This window comes from Colius striatus, chromosome 12, assembly GCF_028858725.1.
Source record: "Colius striatus isolate bColStr4 chromosome 12, bColStr4.1.hap1, whole genome shotgun sequence".
Classification (NCBI taxonomy): domain Eukaryota; kingdom Metazoa; phylum Chordata; class Aves; order Coliiformes; family Coliidae; genus Colius; species Colius striatus.
Window position 1 is genome coordinate 14,717,518 of NC_084770.1, and position 18,858 is coordinate 14,736,375.

Below are 18,858 nucleotides of genomic sequence, written 5' to 3' on the forward strand. Positions count from 1 at the left end.
GAAAAAGAATATAGATGTATATAAGATGAGAAGTCACAAAAATAATATTGCTGAATCTAAATCCATCCTCAACTATTGGTCATCACAGGTCTCACATCTCCACCCTGGTGCCTTGTTCCTGCCAACTGCTTTCAGAAATGGTCTGTGTGGAGGCTTAGTGGAGGGAGTGTTAGTATGTCCAACAAAGAAATAAGAGGGAATCCTGACGTAGAACAGAGACTCTATCTACTCCTTTGTCCTAAATCATAAACTGGAGTGGGAGTGTGTAATTGAGGAGTAAAAGTTGTGGACAAAAGAGGAGGCAGCTCTCTGAACTGAGCACCTCAGTCTGAAAAGAGGACGAAGCCAGATCCAACTGCATGGTGACAGATGGCCCACATCAGAAACCAGATGGCCTAGTGTGTCCCACTACTCCTGCTATGAAATAGCAAGGGGAAGAGAAGCTCACAGAGTAGTCCAAAATGTTGTTACACCCTTTTGAAAGGGCCACTCATAGTTTGTGATTGATGTTACACCTAGAAATCCATTTTGTGGTGGCTGACACGTAAGCCAGCATGGGCTGCTTGTAGGAAGGGTGACAGACCTGAGACCCAACTTAGTTTTACAAATACGCTTACACACATCTCACCAGCTAATGTGCCTGAGAGGCTCTCAGGCAAGACTGTCTTATGGGCTATGCAAGTGTGCCTTGGAAGATGCCAACACTCTATGAAGATCTTATCTAACTGATAATATCCATAGATGATTGTTGCAGCAGCCTGAGGGTGTACAATTATGAGCAACTGTCTGCTTGTTTACCAACATGTGTAGCCCCCCTTATCTCAAACAACCTTTCTTTTCTGCTGTGGTCCACCTTGTGGACCTGAGTGCTGTAAGCTGGAAGTTGTTCTAAACCCCCAGCAGGACATCATGGTGAATGCTGGTCCAGGCACCCTTCCTGTGACTGGTCGTCCTTCCAGTCTGTGGCATGTGGAATTGCTGTAGTGTCACTATTAACCTGTGAGTGTTGCAGTGCTCACCATGTCTGCATTTGTGAAGTCGTGCAGAGGCTTACTCCTTTCCTGGAAGTAATAAGGGCCATCTAAGACTTGGAAAACTTAAAACATGAACTAAGAATGATGTGAAGGAAAGTAGATTTATAGCTAAAATGTTCCACTAATCCAAACACCATCTGTTTGATGCCCTGTCCTGGGAACAGATTTCAAACACGTTCTGAAATGCTTAATCTAGTACTGAAATTCTGATCTACTGTTAACATCAAGTTTATTAAGAGATGTTTTGTGCATATGTGAATACGAGAAATCTTGCTGGGAGGCATTTGTGTGTTTTGTACATGGAGTTTGTATTTTGAAATTAAAAGCTTACAAGCCTACAGTTCTGTTGATCATTAGGGCAATATAGTAGCCCAATATATAAAGGAAAGCACCTTCCAACAGTGCATTAAGCAATGTCACTAACTTGTTAGCAAATGAAATATAAAAACAACATGTTTCAGACCAAATAGCTTTGACTGGCACTTAGACCAAATGGAGAGATATTTTACCTTTCTTGTTAAATCTGGGGCAATAAAGATAATAATTGATATCTCTGAAAAGCACTAAAGCTTGAAAGTGTTAGTCAGAGATTGATTGTGTCTTGGGGGAAACTTGAGTTTGGGATTTCTGTGTCCTGTCAGGTGAACGACAGAAGTGTGTGCCAAGGGTTCCTTTCGTGTCTTGGAGCTCTGAGCCTGGTGCACATCTTCAATGTCTCATCTCAGACACTGAATGTGTTTGAAATACAGTGCCATTATTTCTGATGCACCCCTATGAAATGTACAAAAATCAAATGTCCCTCATTAAAACACTTGTAGGTCTGGTTTAGTAACCGTCGTGCTAGATGGAGGAAACAGGCAGGAGCCAATCAACTCATGGCTTTCAACCATCTGATCCCAGGAGGATTTCCACCCAGTGCCATGCCGACTTTGCCAACGTACCAGCTCTCGGAACCCTCTTACCAGCCCACCTCCATACCGCAAGGTACAGTAGCCAACAGGTACTTGGTTAAAATGGAGTTATTGGGGGGTTTCTTGTGTTGGGCCATCGTAGAAATATTTTCTTCTCTAATGTAGAAAAGGGATGTTGGCTAATTTAGAGTTTGAGTCAGTCAAGCCTGCTTATTGAAGTCTGTAAGATCTTTGGTTTGGTTTGTCACCAGAGAAATGGCTGGTTACATGTGAACGGTGCTAGCTGGAGTAATAACAGCCTCCTGCACAGCACAGGTCCATCATGTTTCTTTCAATGATGGTTCACTGGAAGCCTTCTATAAGTACTCTGAATATTTATCAGATTGTGGGAAAAAACCCCATTATTCAGACCATCTTATTTCACATTTCATGCAAGTCTCAGTATAGAGAAAATTTGTTTCAATGTTATTGGAATTGGTTTGGGTGTGGGGGGAAACAGACTCTCAAATCTAGGCTATGCTACATAATACTGTTAAAGAAAAACCTCACAGGTGAGATTTTATAAAACAAGTTACTGTACTCTTCTTGCTCCTTCCTTGAGATTTGGATCCTAACTGTGGGGTGGATGGTCTAATGAAGGGAACGTTTCAAAATCTGGGGCTTCTCCTGCCCATTGCTAGGCTCCCTACAACCACAGCAGAATTTTTGTGCTGTGACCAGGAAAGGGAAGCCTGTTACTAGTCTTCTGAGCAAATAAAGGTTTTCCTTTAATTTTTGTTTATGTGTGTTTGTGAATAGATATAAATATTGCTGTATCAATGCTTAACATGTGCCCACTAAAGATTGTCTGAAAACTGCATGTGTCTATTATGGTTTTTACAGTCTGCTTAAGAATTGTAGTGTAATCTTACTGGCCAGTTAAATATCAAGCAGTACTAAAAACTTACCTTTCTGCCTGACTAGATGCAAGCCCTGATGCAATTCTGTCAAGTTCAGAGTCACATAATGAACTTACTATGCCAGGAAAAAGAGGAGGAAAGCATACCAACATGTTTCTTTTGCTTCTAGCTGTGTCTGATCCAAGCAGTACCGTCCATAGACCTCAACCTCTCCCTCCCAGCACTGTACACCAAAGCAGCCTCCCTTCAAACCCAGAGAGCAGCTCTGCCTATTGCCTTCCCAGCACCAGGCATGGATTTTCCAGCTATACAGACAGCTTTGTGCCTCCATCCGGGCCCTCAAATCCCATGAACCCTGCCATTGGCAATGGCCTTTCACCTCAGGTCAGTCCTGTGTTTTCAGACAGAGGATTTGCTGTATACCAGAACCAAAGAGTCTATTCCCCCAGGCCACAATATAATGAATTGCCAAATTTAAACCATAATGTATTCTTTATACAAGCCACATGATTTTAGTTTGCTAGTTTCCTTCTCTTTTTTTTTTTTTTAATTATTTTTTTCTTTTTTTCCTCCTACTGGCTGAATCAAGAGTCATAGCTCAGATTTAATTTCAAGTGATTTATAATGTAATCATGCAAGCTTCATGTTTACATTCGGTTGCAATGTACTGCTGTTCTCCTGAAGATCCATGGCTAGGTACAGAAAGCAGATCATATAGTTTTCTGTGAATAAAATATCTCTTGAAGATAACCTCACCAAGGTTCTACTGAATGGTCTGGAAAAATTACAGGTAAGTTGTACGAGGAGAGTTCCAGGGGCTGTGCAGTGTGCATTGAGATGAGCTGTAATCGAGTTATAAACATATAAATTAGGAGTATAACTGCTCTGTGGCAATATAGAAATGCATGAACACCATAATTGTTTTTCTAATTTGCGTGAGCTCTTTTTAGGAAATCATGTTAATAAATTGCCTTGATAATTGAGTGTCAAAAGGTTGGTTAAATTTTCCTACACACGGCATCTGTCAGAAGCTGACATTATTAGTTAAAGCTTCAATAGGTGGTAGTTTATTTTATTAGCGAGAGCTTTGCCCAGGTGCTTGGAAAGAGATGTCCACTAGATTCTGAAAAGTCACAATGAGGATGCAATCTATAATTACAATCAGGAATCTCTTCAGGGCTGAAAGTGAGAGTTTTAACAGCTTTATCTGTTTTCTACCCTTTTTTCCTCTCGGTGGTTAGAAAAACAGAGAGAAGCTCAGAATGACACAAATGAAAAGTGAAAAGACAATTATACTCAATTACACACTAATCACTGACTATCACCACTGCCTAAGCAGGCAGAGGGCATTCTAATAGGCAGAAAATGAGATTTTAATGGCACAAAGGGTGGCCAAAATAACGACTCGTATATCTTTGCCTCCTTCGTTTTCTTCAACTTGTGGTTTGCATCTCGGGAGTGCAGTTCCTGGTTCCTGTGCAACGGTGATAACTCTGTGCAGCTGAAAAGTTCAAAGGCACTGGAGTTGAAAAGAATGAATAACAAAGGCAATGAAATAAACATTTTTGCCCAAAGGCAAAAGTTCATAAACCTCTTTTTTGTAACAGTAAATGTAATTAAGTTTCACAGATTCCTATAGCATAGAGCAGGGTACAAAACTTTATGGCTCGAAACCTCGGGGAAAAAAATACCGACAGAAAAACAAACGGATGTACTTCCAACAAGACCTGAATGGGTTTTATTCTAGGGAATTCCAATTTAAAATGCAATCTCCAACAAAAGCCATGACATTATATTAGTTGCTTAATTTTTAATTATTTCTTTTTCTTAATTTAAATGGCCGGTTTTGTGGTGTACGTCACTTCCCCAATTTTGACATGAATATCTTTCTGGAATTCAATGTTAATCCATCAAAAGTAGTTGCTAGTGTCAGTTTAAATGTGTGTTGGTTCTGGCTATGGAAAATGTGATCTCTTTTTTTCCCCTTTCTCAAAGCTTTTGTTGTCTGTGACATAGAAGTGGAGGGCAACAGTAAAGAAATCTTGTGATGTCTGGGCAAAGTGGGACAAAAAAGTGAGGCCAGGTTTCCTCCTCCCCAAAGTCTTGCTGATTTGAAGTTTGATATAATCAAAGGGAGATCCTGGAGCAGATTAGATGACTTTAATCAGTTACTGTGCTTCTTTACACCAGACCCTGTCTTTATGCTATGAAACTTCTGTTGTTTCGGGTTTTTTTCTCTTTGACTGGTGAAACAGTTTTTCTACACCAGTGCTTAGAGCTCCTGGCTGTGTCCTTCCCCTCTACCAACAGATTTAGAAGCAGGCCAGTCACTCAAAAATATTCATCTCTGAATAGATGCAGGAGGTTATTTACATCCATTTAGACTTTGAACAGCTTCTTTCGAAGTCCCTTCAGGCCTTTGAGATTCTGTGACTTGGCAACTGAATTATTACCTTCACTGGCTGATAAAGATCTTTTAATCAAACAAACCAACAAAAAAACCCAGCCCTAAATTCATTCAGTTTTATCAACAACTCATCTAAAACAGTTTTGGAGCCTAAACAGTGACTTAGAGATATGTATGAAATATGTGTATGTATAAACTAAACTTTGTGTTTATACAAGGGAGTGATGTAGTCTCAAATAGGAAAATGATGTGCAACAAATGATGAGACTATAGGAAAACAACAAATGCCTTTATGCCCCAAAGAGCCTCAGATAATGGTCAATGTGCTGCCACATTAATGTGTGTGAAATGCCCCTTAGTCATGGGGTGTGTTGCAGTGCATCCTTAGGGCTCTTCCCACAGGAGCCTGGGTGCTGAGGTAGCCACGGCCAGCAAGTCGAAAGCCACTTCTGTGTTGGAGATCTCATGAAGAAAGAGAAGCAGGAGTTTTCCTGCTGAGTGGGCATGTTGCAGTGCCCTGCCTGTGTGCATGGAATTTAGATGAGAGAGAAAGAAGGTCTTTTTACCAGCCACCGGATTTTTGACCACAATAAATCTGGGTGTGTGAGCAATTACCATAATGTTTCCATCCATCCATGTCTCTCTCACAGGCAAGCACTCTCGATGTACTGTGTGTAAAGCTGAATTTATGAGGACTTTAGTGGGAGAGAGGAGGGGGAGCTTTGTCTGAAGCCCAAATAATCTTTTGTGATTTAAAAGAAAACCCAAACCCCTTAAAATGTGCAGAACAAAATCTGATGTGAAGATTCACAGGATCATATTCTTACCAGCTTCTTTTCCTCTTTGACCTCAATTTATTCCAAATAAAGGTCTGACATGCAGATCCCTCAGGAAACCTTATTTTCCACATAGGATGTCTGCTTTCTAACTTTGGTCTTGAATATAATGAACAAATATGTTGTTTAAGGCAAGCACTGGGTGAAGTCAGGGGACAAGTGGAGATGGCTAAGGTGCTGCAATTTTATTTGTATTGTGTTAGCCTTGAATGTGGAAGTTAGATGACTATATATCTTGGCCCATTTAATAAGGAGAATTGTCCATAACATACCTGCCTTGCAGGCTGGATAATAAAATGTTGCTGCTTTTGTTTAAAAGAGTAAGAGAAAGAAGGAGTCTCACTTTGTTACTATTCATCACTTTTAAAATCAAGACAAGATCTGCAGATCTCCTTCAGATGACTAGTTATTCTCTGTGTTCATGTGACTTCCTCGTTACTACCTGGCTGTGGTGAGACAACCTTTGTCTTACGGACCTGCAAAGGGTTGACTTTTGCAGGAATGAGACAAGGATGAATGTCTTAGGGAGCTGGGAGCCAGGAGTGTCCTTGTTTGTATTTCATTGAAAAGCAACTCAAGTACGAGCATGCCGTCTCAGCCCGAGCTCTTTAAATATAATGTCAGAATGGAGATTATTAGTGTGTAATGTATGTAAATTGCATATTTTTATGTTTTCTATGCCTATTATGCAGCTTCTTGGCTTTCATGCATACTTTTATGGGAATATTGTATTTTCTTTTCAAATTAGGTTTCAGTTGCTCTGTGCATTCTCTTTTAACAAATGTTTATTAACTCAAAATTATTAGGAGGTGTCATATCTATGTGTTAATATGTGCATACAGGACTTCAGTGTGTGCTGGAATTGGCACATCACTCTCTGATCCTGGCAGAAGCGGTCAGCACTGGCTCTTTGGCTTGCAGCAGAAGGACCACAAAACCAGTTGTCTCACAACCACAGGTGTACAGTCTTAGCAGAGAGCAGATTGTTTTTAAGATGGGATATCAGTGTTTTGAACTGCTTCATTTAAGATAAGGAAAAAAGCTTTTCTGGTGTATATGGGCATCCCTTGACCTTGTCATGTGCTTTTTGTTAGTGTGAAAGCAGCAGAGCTTACCATGTGCCAGGCGATTCAGGCAGCTCGCTGGGGTTGAAGGGTGATGTTTCAGGCTGATTGTGGACTCAGGTGGAACAGCAACCCTCTGCTTATATTGCTGCCCATCAAGTCACTTGCTTCCTGTATTTAACCTACAGGGTACCCAGGTCTAAACAGTACTGCAGTGTTAAGTTTTACTGGACAAAGAACAAACATATGTAACTTGTCTCCTACTGAACATAATTTTTACCTCCTGCTTGCCCTCTAGAAAACTTCTCAGATCTACTTTTTCCTTTTCCATGTCATCTGCCTCCATAATTGAGCCCAAGCAGTAGCTTTAAAGGCTGCAGTTTCAAAATGAGATGTGGTCTGAATGTTGAACAGGTTGCCTAGAAGATCAGAACAGTCTTTAACAAAGTTTGCAGTTCTCATGTCACTACTCAGAGCTCTGGAATAATCTTGAGAAGACAATTCCTATCTTTTCTGTGAATAGTAGTAAACGTGCAAGCTGTTTCAAAGTTTCTTGTACTGTCAAAACATTTTACTGCCTGAGTTTAAGAATTACCCTGTAACTCCTTTTGGTGAGATTGATCTTAGGCAATTGGCTTCTCTTAAGTCTTTGAAAGCACTTGGTTTTCATTAACCTGAAGTATGGATTTGGTGGTAGCTGTCGAATCAGTTAGATATGTTCATATTCTCTTGTTAAGCCTGTTTAAGGGAAACACAGGAAACAGTGGCTAAAAACTTCCATTTCCTCATTAAGAGGAGCATGAGGAGGAAAAAAGCAACTATTAATTTATCATACTTTTTCCTGTTCCTTCTGTCGAATTACTGCCCAACTGGTTGCCCACAGAAAGATTTCACTTGGATCCAAGTCCCACACCGATGAGAAGCTCATGATCATTGTCACAATGAACTTGGCTTTGAGAGCTCTTTGCTTTATGACCCAAGAACATGAGACAGAGGTCAGGGATTTCTTTGTGAGGAAGAAAGTTAATTCACATGATATGATTTTCATGAATATGAGTTTCTGTTTTGATTCTTTTTAAGTTAAAGAAAAAATGTTCAGCCAATAAGATTGAGTTTTTTTTATTTCTGGAGTGTGTAGAATGAGATTAGATCCAGGAGTCTCATAACTACTGTCATGCAAGAATAATAATATTTCTTTTTAAAAAAATATTGCTATATTTTAAATATTATAAATATATAGTTACAGATAATATAATATATGTAGTATAGTAAGATAACAACAAACACATGACCTTACACTTTGAATATCCACCTTGATTTCTTTCTCTGAGCCTACTTCCACCTCCAATCCCCACCATACCAAAAGGATTGGGGCAGGTAGATGGGGTTTCAGCCTTCAAAGAACAGATCTCTTCTGACAGCTCAGAAATCTTAAATGGAGATACAAAAAGCTCTGGACCTTTCTGGAAACTTAAGACAATTGTACTATAACTTCATAAGTAAAAATGTTTAGAAATACAACTAAAAAGATAGATAAATACAATAGGAGTGAAATGACACAATGTGTATAAAACATATCAATTTCTTGTGTTTCTTAATCCCTTTTCAAAGATATTGCTCACAAAACTGACTTATCTTCCCTCATAATATTTTGTATCATTTAGGACACACACAGGCCAAGTATTCAGCATCACTGCAGCCCTTAAAATAATTTTTTTGTTTTGCTACAAGTAGAAGTTCAATTTAAGCCACTTGTTAAATGAAAGTATGAGTCAGCTCTTCATAGTGTATATGACTGGCATGTATTTCTGAACTTCTAATTGTGTAAAGAATTTACAAAATAGATATATCAACAAGAATCTGAATGCTTGCATATTTATTCAATTAAGGACTGGTACAAGAATGAGGGTTTTGTCATGAGTAATCACAGATGGCTCACTTGAGCCTTGTATTTTAGATTATTTTTTCAAAAATAGGTAGTAAAAATACTAGCACATGATTTAGTGAAAAGCATATATTGCAGTGAGATCAGAAAAAGAATTTCATCCTTAGCAATCCTCAGAAAACAGTGTTTCCATCTTTAAATATATCAGGCTTAATTTCCTTCAAAATTTCCCAGCTCTCAAGAGAGAACTGTTTTATTTACACCACCTTTTTTTTTTCAGGATATAGTCATAATATTCTTGTAAAAGAAAGACTGAGTGCCGAGCCAGATTAGAAAGAGGCTTCCCCTAGTCAAAATGGCAAAATATTTGTTCCCTATGCTGATTGGCCTGGCCTAATGTTAGAGCCCTTGAAGCATATCCATTAATTGGAGCCTCTTGAACAAACCTTTCCTCACTGGTTGGATTCAATACGGAATGATATGTTTGCCCATCTTATTTTTTCCCCACATTTTTTGATACTTACTGCTTTTACTTAGATGGCTGGGATTTTATAATGATTTTCTCTTGGTAATCCACCCACACAAGTGTAGGTGATGTGACAGGTGTCTTTGTAGGGCCAAACAAGTTTGGTGAGAGTCCTCCTGCAGAAGCTTTGCAGGCCCCATCCCCTGGCCATCTGCCTGGAAAAACAAAATTACTATTTGAATTTTAAAAAACACAAAAAACAAAGATGTGTATTTGGTTTGTTTTTCTTTCAGAGAGAATAAATCCAACTCTCCCAGTCGTGGAGAGAAGGTGACAACTGGGCTGGTTTTTGCGGTGGCCAGAATCCTTCTTTTGTGTTTTGGGTTGAGTAGAAGGTGGGAGGAGAACAGTTCACAGGCAGAGAGCAACATACTCTCAAATTTAGTCCTGTTATGAAGTGCTGTAACATTGCCGTATTCAAACATTTAAACTCACAAACCTACAATCTCTGAGACTGCCTGAGAAAAGTTTTGCAATCTTTAGTTTGAGGCATACTTTTATATTCACACATATACATATAAATTGTGAGTATACGTTCACCATTGCACTTTGTTTTCCCTTTTCAGTCATTTTGTAATTTTTGAAGTTTTCCCATACAACCAGGAGCTGGATAATTAGCATCTCTCTGACTTATTTTGATAAAGTTACCCAGTCCTGTGACTCCATGATCTAGCACCTGAAAAAAAAAGACAGGAGTTTCATGGCAGACTGTGGTAATGTTGTGAACATAAGTAATCTCCTGTAGATAAAAATCTAATTCATGAAGGATCAAGTTATCCTCGTAATTATCCTAAATGTACACCAGTGCACCTTCTTGAATTTCAGTGTAGCTACCACTGATGTCTAGTGGTGTGAAATCAGTATGAGGTCTCATTTGCTATGAGCATGCAGAAGGTCAAATCATCAGATGTTCAAAGTCAGTGTATTTGCTCCTATTTTCATTAACCAAGTCTGTGTTTCCCAGTGCTTGCCATTTGGCACAAAATGCTTTCTATTGGGTTTCTTCATATATTTGGCAGAAATATTGATATAAATAAAATGAATCAGCAACATGGTTCTAGGATCCTGTAGGTGCAGATCCATGGAGCCAATTACTTTTCATTTGTCTTCTAAAATCTCTCATGCTAATGCATCATAATCATCCTTTCTGTGTTTTCTTGTGCAATATTTTGGTTTTGAGAGACTTTTCTACAGTGAAAAGAGTTAACAGCAGGTAATGCCATTCATCTCGGAAGGAGTTTGAAATTTTCAGTGTTAGTGATGAATGAGGGTATCTGACCCACATCTGTTTTCCATTAGAATGGAACATTGCCCTGACATCGTTAGGAGCATTTGTCAAGATTCCCTGGACAGAGCTTCTGTAAATTACATGCTGCAAATGTGTCAGGGTCAGATAAGAGGATATCATTAACTCCACTAAAGTTTACTCATGATTCTGTCAGTTCAACTTAATACGTTAACTGCCAACAATTTTCCTTGAGCTGTTTCATTAAATCTTTCATTCACAGGAGGGGAAAAAAAGTGTATCACTGTACTCAAAAAATATTGCACATGTTCTTTTCTCATAAATCATATTAATTGCAGACATGGTCAAAAGCATATTAAATGCAGGCATGCGTAAATGAATTAAAACATATGAGAATTTTATTGTGACTATGGTAGGTCCTACATCCTAAAATACCAACCACGTTAACAGGCATGATGTTTCATTTCAATAGAATAAGCTTTTTCTCAGTTTAATGGCCTTTATTTTGTTGATAATAGAAGTATTTTCTAATAGCTAGTAATGGACTAGACGTTACATACATGATCTTTAAGGCTTTCATCATTCAATTTCTCTTTCTGAATCCCATCCTTAAGAGTGATGCTGTGCTGACCCCACCAGCAAGGGGTTTGTCCTAATGATATTTCGGATTGCTTGAGATGTGCTCTCTGAAAACTTTTCTGTGGAGTTTAGTTGCTGCAGTTCACTGTGTTCTCCTTGCTTATTCCTAACTGTACCTTTGTTTTCTAATAGAACAGAACTATTTTATTGATTATATAGACTGTCTTTTTTTATATAAGCTTAAAGAATACGTGTCAACATTTCTGTGTATTTTGTAAAACAAATAAACAAACAAAATATATATAGCAAAAAACATTCAGCTTGGGGTTTTTTGAGTTTGGGGTTTTTTTGCATTTATAGGAGTAATTTCCTAAAATAAATCAAATAATTACAAGTAGCTTTTGGTTCTAGGTGTTAGATCAGCCCTTGAGTTTTCTTTCAACTCCTTTGGGATCTAGATTAGGGAGGCTGATCAATTACTACTTTGGCTTTCCCAAAGTAATTCAGAGGAAAACATGTATTTTCTAGTAATTTGGTTGATATATAGACTGAATAAATATATTTATTTCCATAGTTATTGTAAAACATTCAGATCTGTTTAGTTATTTAGAACTGTACTCTTTCATACCAGCAGAAGATCTGAGTTGCAAAATCCAGATCTTTCCATGTTTCTTGTACACCACTAAGCTGAGGCTACTGAGCATCTTGCAGACATGGCCCATTAATAGCTTTCTAATTGATTAGGTGAAAGTCAGCCATGCCCTTCCTGTACCTCCTTGTATGGGTGATAAGGTCATGGCACATTCCCTACCAAAGACTTCTGCCCTGAGGCTACTTCCCTTATAGCTTTCAAAACAGACATGACCAAAAATCTAATTATTTAGATACTAATCAACTGCAGGATTATTCCAAAGGCCTCTGAAGAAGATATTTGTGAGAAGATACTGTTCACACTTCAGTCTCCTCCACCTCAGAGACAGAGTGCAGTGTCAGTTTTGCTCAAAAGCATCTATTAGGTCTCTATGTACTCTAGTGCATATGTGCTTGAGAAAAACATGCCTAAAGACATGTATGATTAGATAATTAATTTAAAATGTTTAAAGCAAATGTCATGAAATACTAATTTTGTCAGAGAAGATAAATCTCTATTCAAATACAGATACTGCTGGAGGTTGAGCGACCTTTGAGACCAGGTTTGCATCCAGGTTTAAATCTCAAGGCTAATCTCTAATTTCCAATCCCAAATGTGTGAGCTCACCATTTTTGCTGGCAAAGTCCAGCTAATGTTGGCTTGGTCTGCATTCTGTTGCAAATATTAAACAGAAGAAAAATGTAGTTAAAGTGGGTAGTTGATAAAATAGCTCTTTTCCCAACTTGGCTGTCAGAAGCCCTGGTAGAGACAGCATGTAATGTGAGTGTCACACAGAGAATGCCAGCAGAGCTCGAGTAGGACTGTGAGGGCAGTGTGAGCCCAGCCCTGCTTTTGACCTTAGAATAGAACGTGGTAAGGCCCTGTAAATAGTGGTATCTCATTGGTGCTCTGCAGCAATGGAAAGGGCTCTGTACTTCTTTCAGATTTCTGATAAACCACGTGTGTTTTAAACCGTAGTCAAAACCATGACACTTGTGCCAATACAAATATTTTCCAAAGTAGTAATTTTCAATGTAAATGTTTAAGTTAACCTATGAGGGGTTTTTTTTTGTGGATCTTTCTTGTCTTTTAACTCTGTTAGTGTTAATTTTAAAGGACAAGGATTGATGTAACCTAAATGAACGTAGGCTCTGATATTATATCCTGCTGATGCAATGTCAGATCGTTAAGCGTGCTAGTTTTTCAGGACCATGCAATTCTCCAAAAGTACATGAAAAATACTTTCCATTCCTAAAACAGAAAAACTTCATAAAACACTCTTCAGAAATTTTAGTAGTTTTCAGGGAACAATTTTTAGAAGAAAAAGCTGAGAGTTCAGTTATTTCAGCTTTTAGTGGCTTTTGGGACAAAATGCTGTGCAGGTTGCTGTGCAAATGACACAATCTTTCAGTCTGTGGTGATTCCAGAGAGTTTAAAAAATGTATATTTTTTTATTAACATAAAAATTCTTTTAATAGGTTTTATGCACTGAAAATATTATTTGAACGAAACAGCAAATATCTTATAGCCTGAATCCAAGTTATTCTTTCATGTTTTTAACTTCAGATTTCAGTGTCTAAATAAAGCCTTTGGATACATTTTGAAACGTCTTTTTTTCATGAATGGTTCAGTTTGTGAAACATTCAGCAGATGCTGTCAGTTAGACTCGTGTTTTTCTGCTTAGTGAAAGGGAAGAGAACATTCTAGTGCTAAAAGTAGGAACTGAACTTCTCAGCATATTTTTTGAGATATCTTGGGTGCATCTGATGCAGAGATAATTTGTATTCTCACTGCAAGTATCTGGGTGTCGCTTTTTGAAGTACTCTGCTTCTACTTCTTGCTCTTATCAGGCATGTAGGATGTGGATTGGTCTTCCTTCCTACTTATATCATAATTCCTGGCTCTTGTTTCATTTGTTTATTAAAACCCAAAACCCTTTAGAGCTTAAACCGCAAGCTCTCTCCAATAATCAACCCTTTTGTGATGGAAAGTACAGCTCATGAGGGAGCATCAGGGCCTCAGGATTCAGACATGTTCTTATGAGCATTAATTTATTCTTTTCAAAATAGGCTCCAATTTTTAGTTTACAGTAAGAAGTGTAGTAAAGCAAAATGATCCTAAGGTAGCGTATGTCAGTTATTAGTAATGCCTTTCTGAAGGAAGAACAACCTGTAAATGATCAGACTATGCTACTTTAGCAGAAGCTATAAGTCATCCATCCATTTTCAGCTGAAGACTGTTTCTGAGGCTTTGAGGTGCAACGTACTCCAGCTGAAGTAAGCAATTCTCTCAGTAGTACTTATTTTCCAAGTGTGCTATGGAGTTGTGCCAGGAAAAGAAATGCACTCCAACCTATCATCTGAGTGATTTTTGTACAACAAAAGAGATGCTTTTGAAATGTTTTTTGTTCTTCTACGGAAAATGATGTCCTAGAGGGCTGGGCTTTTACAGGGATGCACATATATTTTCTAGTAATCTCTTTTCAACTAATCTCACTGCTGACTTCATAACTGTTCACGTACAATCAGCTTATTAAGGGAGTTAGAGTCGACTTGCTGCTGGTTTGGGATGCCTGACCACTTCTGTTGTGCCCTCTAATTCAAAGGATGACGTTAAGAACTGGTATTATGACCAGCACTTTATTCTTTCACATTCATTCCGTCACAGACCAGCACACGGGGCGTGCAGCGGCAGGACTTAGGGCTGCTCTGCCCCTTCACCACATATTCAGGTTTTTCTGGGTACTGGAATTCTTTGTTGTTTCCATGTGTTACGATGACCTGCTACAAATTAATTTCATTGTAATAACTGCTGATCTTGGAAAAAATATATTGTGAGAGCTTTTTCTCAGCTTTTCTGTGTTTGTAGATCACACAGGGCAGCATGGATAAAGAGACATTACTTGCTTCTTACTCTAATCAAGTCCTCAAGGAGTAAACATCTGCAGAGATCCCAACTGGGGCGTGGGAGGATCAGGCACTCTCAAATCATAAGTTTTTTAAGTGATTTTTTTCTTATTTGCATTTTGGATCACTTTTTATTGGTTAGCCCTCAGTTTTTATTTTGTTGGATGATGCAACCAAATTCCACTTCCTCTTTGGATCAGATACTCAAGGCATAATTTGAATATTGAGTCTACCTGTTTTAGGAAATCAAGCAATAAAGTTAGGAACTCCTGTGGCTCTGTAAGTACAGTTCTTTACATATTTTAACTGTTTCTATTATTCTACCTCTTAGGTAATGGGACTCCTGACTAACCATGGCGGTGTGCCTCACCAGCCCCAAACTGATTATGCCCTGTCCCCTTTGACTGGGGGCCTGGAGCCTACCACCACTGTCTCAGCCAGCTGCAGCCAGCGCCTCGATCATATGAAGAGTTTAGACAGCCTGCCCACGTCCCAGTCCTACTGCCCACCGACCTACAGCACCACGGGTTACAGCATGGACCCTGTCACAGGCTACCAGTATGGACAGTATGGACAAAGTGAGTACTGCAAGGTACCTGTTTATCAACAGTCTGTACTTTGTCTGTACGAAAATTATGAGCAGAGATTCTAATGCCTACTGCTTCCCTCAGAAGTGGAGCAGAGTGCACCGATGAGATAGGATAGCTGATTGTTTGAGCAAGATTGCTGCTGCATAATTATTTTCTTAAGTGATGTCAACAACATCTTGATGTTATTAATTGCTGAGACATGAAACCTGATTGCCATTAGGTAAAACATAAGGGTTGTCCAAAATGAAATAACCACTGGCATTCCACTATTAGAAACACATGTTCTTAATGAGGTCAGCTCAAGAATCATTACAGTATATAATCCCAGATACATAGAGTTTTGTCAAACTTGTCCTAGGAATAAAAATATTAGTCCCTTTCCTTTGATATATCAGTATTAAATATGACAATGTCAACCTGTAGTTGGCATGGCCCCATGCTGTGATGTTGTCACAGCATGACTTTAAAAGCTTCTTTTGCTTTTTTGCAGGTGCCTTTCATTATCTGAAGCCAGATATTGCATAAATGAACTGTCCACTTCGAGTTAAAGCTGGTCTCGTTTTCCGGTCTCACTCCAAGGCTCGGATACGAGGGACCTTCTCAACACGCTGCAGTCTAAACTGGGGCGGGCCCATTGAGAGAAGCAGGCTTGTTATGTTCTCTCCAGTCATAGCTTTTAGTAGACTTTTGAAGGCTGGACAAAGCTATACAGAAGACAAAGGACAAAAGCAATAACAAATAAATAAACACGCCATGGTTCATTATGAGTGGGTATATAAAACAGAGCAGTATTTAATATCCCTGCCTGGCAAAACATTCCATTTTTTTTGTTGTTGAAATTAATGTGCATTGATTGGGACAAATGGAACATTTTGAAACTTAAAGCAGTTGAGCTCTGTGTACTCTGACTCATCTGACAACCAGTGCTGACTTCAGTCGAATTTAAAACTGCTCAGTTTCCGAAGCAAGGGCAGGAGAACCTCTTTTATTTTACACACTGGAAATTGTCATCAAGAGGAAATGTCACAATCCAGAGGAAGCTAGGATAAGTGTGAAATACTTCCAGAGCAACTTACTGGTTACTTTTACCATGCCTTTGTAATCATGTTGTCAATAAATGTTACTTACAAGTTTTGCTTTACCAAGGGACGAGATCTTATGTAACACAAAAACCAGATTTTACCTTTTTGTATGTGGAGTTTTCCTAGACCGTTGTACCTTTTCAAACAAACGTGAGAGAAAACAAAAAAAAATCACCAACAATGCGACTCATTTTTTCACAACTGCCTAGCAATGTGCAATACTGTGTACCTCACAGACTTTGGGAACATCCAAAGTCCTATAGATAGAAGCAGAACTATATTTTTGCAGGTACTTTTATTTTTGCAGTGCATAATTCCTGATGATAAAATACAGAAATGTTGCAGTCTGCTGGACAACTAAAATCCAGCTTGCTAATCATAATTTAAAGGTCATTTTCAGGAAACAGTCAGAGAAATTATTACGTTTACATTTTTGTTGTGATGTACAGGACATAGAACAGACCTGTATTTGACACATTTGTTTAAATTATACAGTGATATCCAATATAGAAAATATAATTATAGGAGCCAAGGTTTACAAGAAGTTTGCATTGTGACATTTTAGAATGTCAATAAATTTGTGTTTTGTGATGTTGAGAGGAAGATGGAAGGCGATGTTATTTATTTCTCTCTATTCTTGGAACAAAGAGGGAGGCAGAACACAAATACATTCCTTTTAGTGTTAAGGACTATGAAGTAGTGAGTTAGACTAGGTTCAGTACAGACGTTAGTTCACACATTGGTCTTAAGGGTGATGGAGAAATGAAACATTATCTTTGTGTTGCAGCCTCTACAACAACGTGTTGTAAAAAAAAAAAAAAAAGAACAAAAAATACAACAAAAAACACAACAAAAACAAACGTCTTTCATGTAAAAAGTTCAGTAAATATTTACTATTTATAATGAATAAACATTATGAAGACTTGCAAAGCACTGATGATTTTTGTCCTAAAATGTAGTATTGTGCTAAATACATTGATACATTTTAATCTGAATATCATGAAGAAATAAACAATGTTATCTTCAACGCAAGCTGTATTCATTACGTGAGCACATTCTGCGCACACTCGAGGGCTGCCTCTGTGCCCTCGTCCTGCGACCACGCCACTCGAAGCTCTGCCTGTGGTAACGGACTATCTGCTTTCAAGTGCTGTAGTAGGTACCAGTAGTAGGTCTTTCCAACAACAGAAAAGCGTTGTGCCTTTGTTGTGCATTTAAAAGAGAATAAAACAGGCTTAAACCTAGCACAAGTAGGGCAACTGAGATGGCTTCATACAGCACAGGAACTTTGTATATCTATCATGAATTATATATATATTTTTTTTCCTTAGAAGCCTCAAGAATTTTTTCATAAGCTTACACACAAGCTGATCAAAACCTGAGGAAGACCCTTCAAAATGAATGGAGTAGGTTTTAGTGGCACATTAGTGTGTGAGGAAACTTTACTTTACAACTTTACTTGGTGGACATTCAATTTTCTCAGCATTTTGTGGAGGATGTGACCACCTTGAATTTATTTCAGCTTCTCTTTCTTTGTGTAAATTATTTTGTTTCATTTTATTTTTGTTTTGTTTTTATTTGGTTCTTTTCCCTTTAGCCCTCTTCCATTAGAAAAGGAAGGAATATACTTTTTGAAAAGAGGATGTTAAAAAACGTGCAAAAATGGGGAAAGGGGATTTCGTGTTTTTCCCAGTATATGTTTCTCTGATATGCTTTTAATTTCTGTGGCAATGGACATTTAAAAGTCTCTTATTAATACCTATTCCCTGCTCTAAACTGCTCTTCTTTTCTGTTTTTTTTTTTTTGTTATATGTTGCTTCCCCTCCCCAAGGACTTGGCCCTTGGCATTTGTCTCGTGTTCTGCTGCAAAGGCCAAATAGGCCACTTTACTGTAAAATACAAGATAAAAGCCTGCTTGCTTGCACAGTTTGGAACTGGATAATGTCTGTGTGAGTGCTCCTTCCCAGGAAGAGTGTGCCTTTGTTGCCAGATGATTGCAAAATGCCACCTTCACTGTCTGTCCTTTTCTATTCCATCAGCTGAGGGAGTTGGGACAGAGCTGTGATTTCTCCCTCCATCCCTGCAGTGCTACTGGTGAGGTGCTTTCCTGACTTCAGGTCAGACAGTGGATATTTAGGCTGCTCCATCCTCTTTTTAAGTGTCTCAAAAGCAGGCTAAAGTGCAGCAGGAGAGCTCAGAAACAAGATAGATATTGAGAAAAAATATCCAGTCCCTTGCAAGCAAATTGTGGAAGTGAGGAAT

The 18,858-nt window shown here is 38.5% G+C and overlaps 1 protein-coding gene across 5 annotated transcripts in view; it reads left to right on the forward strand.

Moving 5' to 3' along the window:
• Nucleotides 1-16,039, forward strand: part of PAX3 (paired box 3) — a 76,716-nt gene extending 60,677 nt beyond the window's left edge. For all 5 annotated transcript variants that reach the window (XM_062005660.1, XM_062005661.1, XM_062005664.1 and 2 more), the window contains 4 exons: nt 1,853-2,018; nt 3,014-3,228; nt 15,256-15,502; nt 16,005-16,039. In XM_062005660.1, the coding sequence (XP_061861644.1) occupies nt 1,853-2,018; nt 3,014-3,228; nt 15,256-15,502; nt 16,005-16,039 (663 nt within the window). The remainder of the gene's footprint in view (nt 1-1,852; nt 2,019-3,013; nt 3,229-15,255; nt 15,503-16,004) is intronic.
• Nucleotides 16,040-18,858: the final 2,819 nt, after the last annotated feature.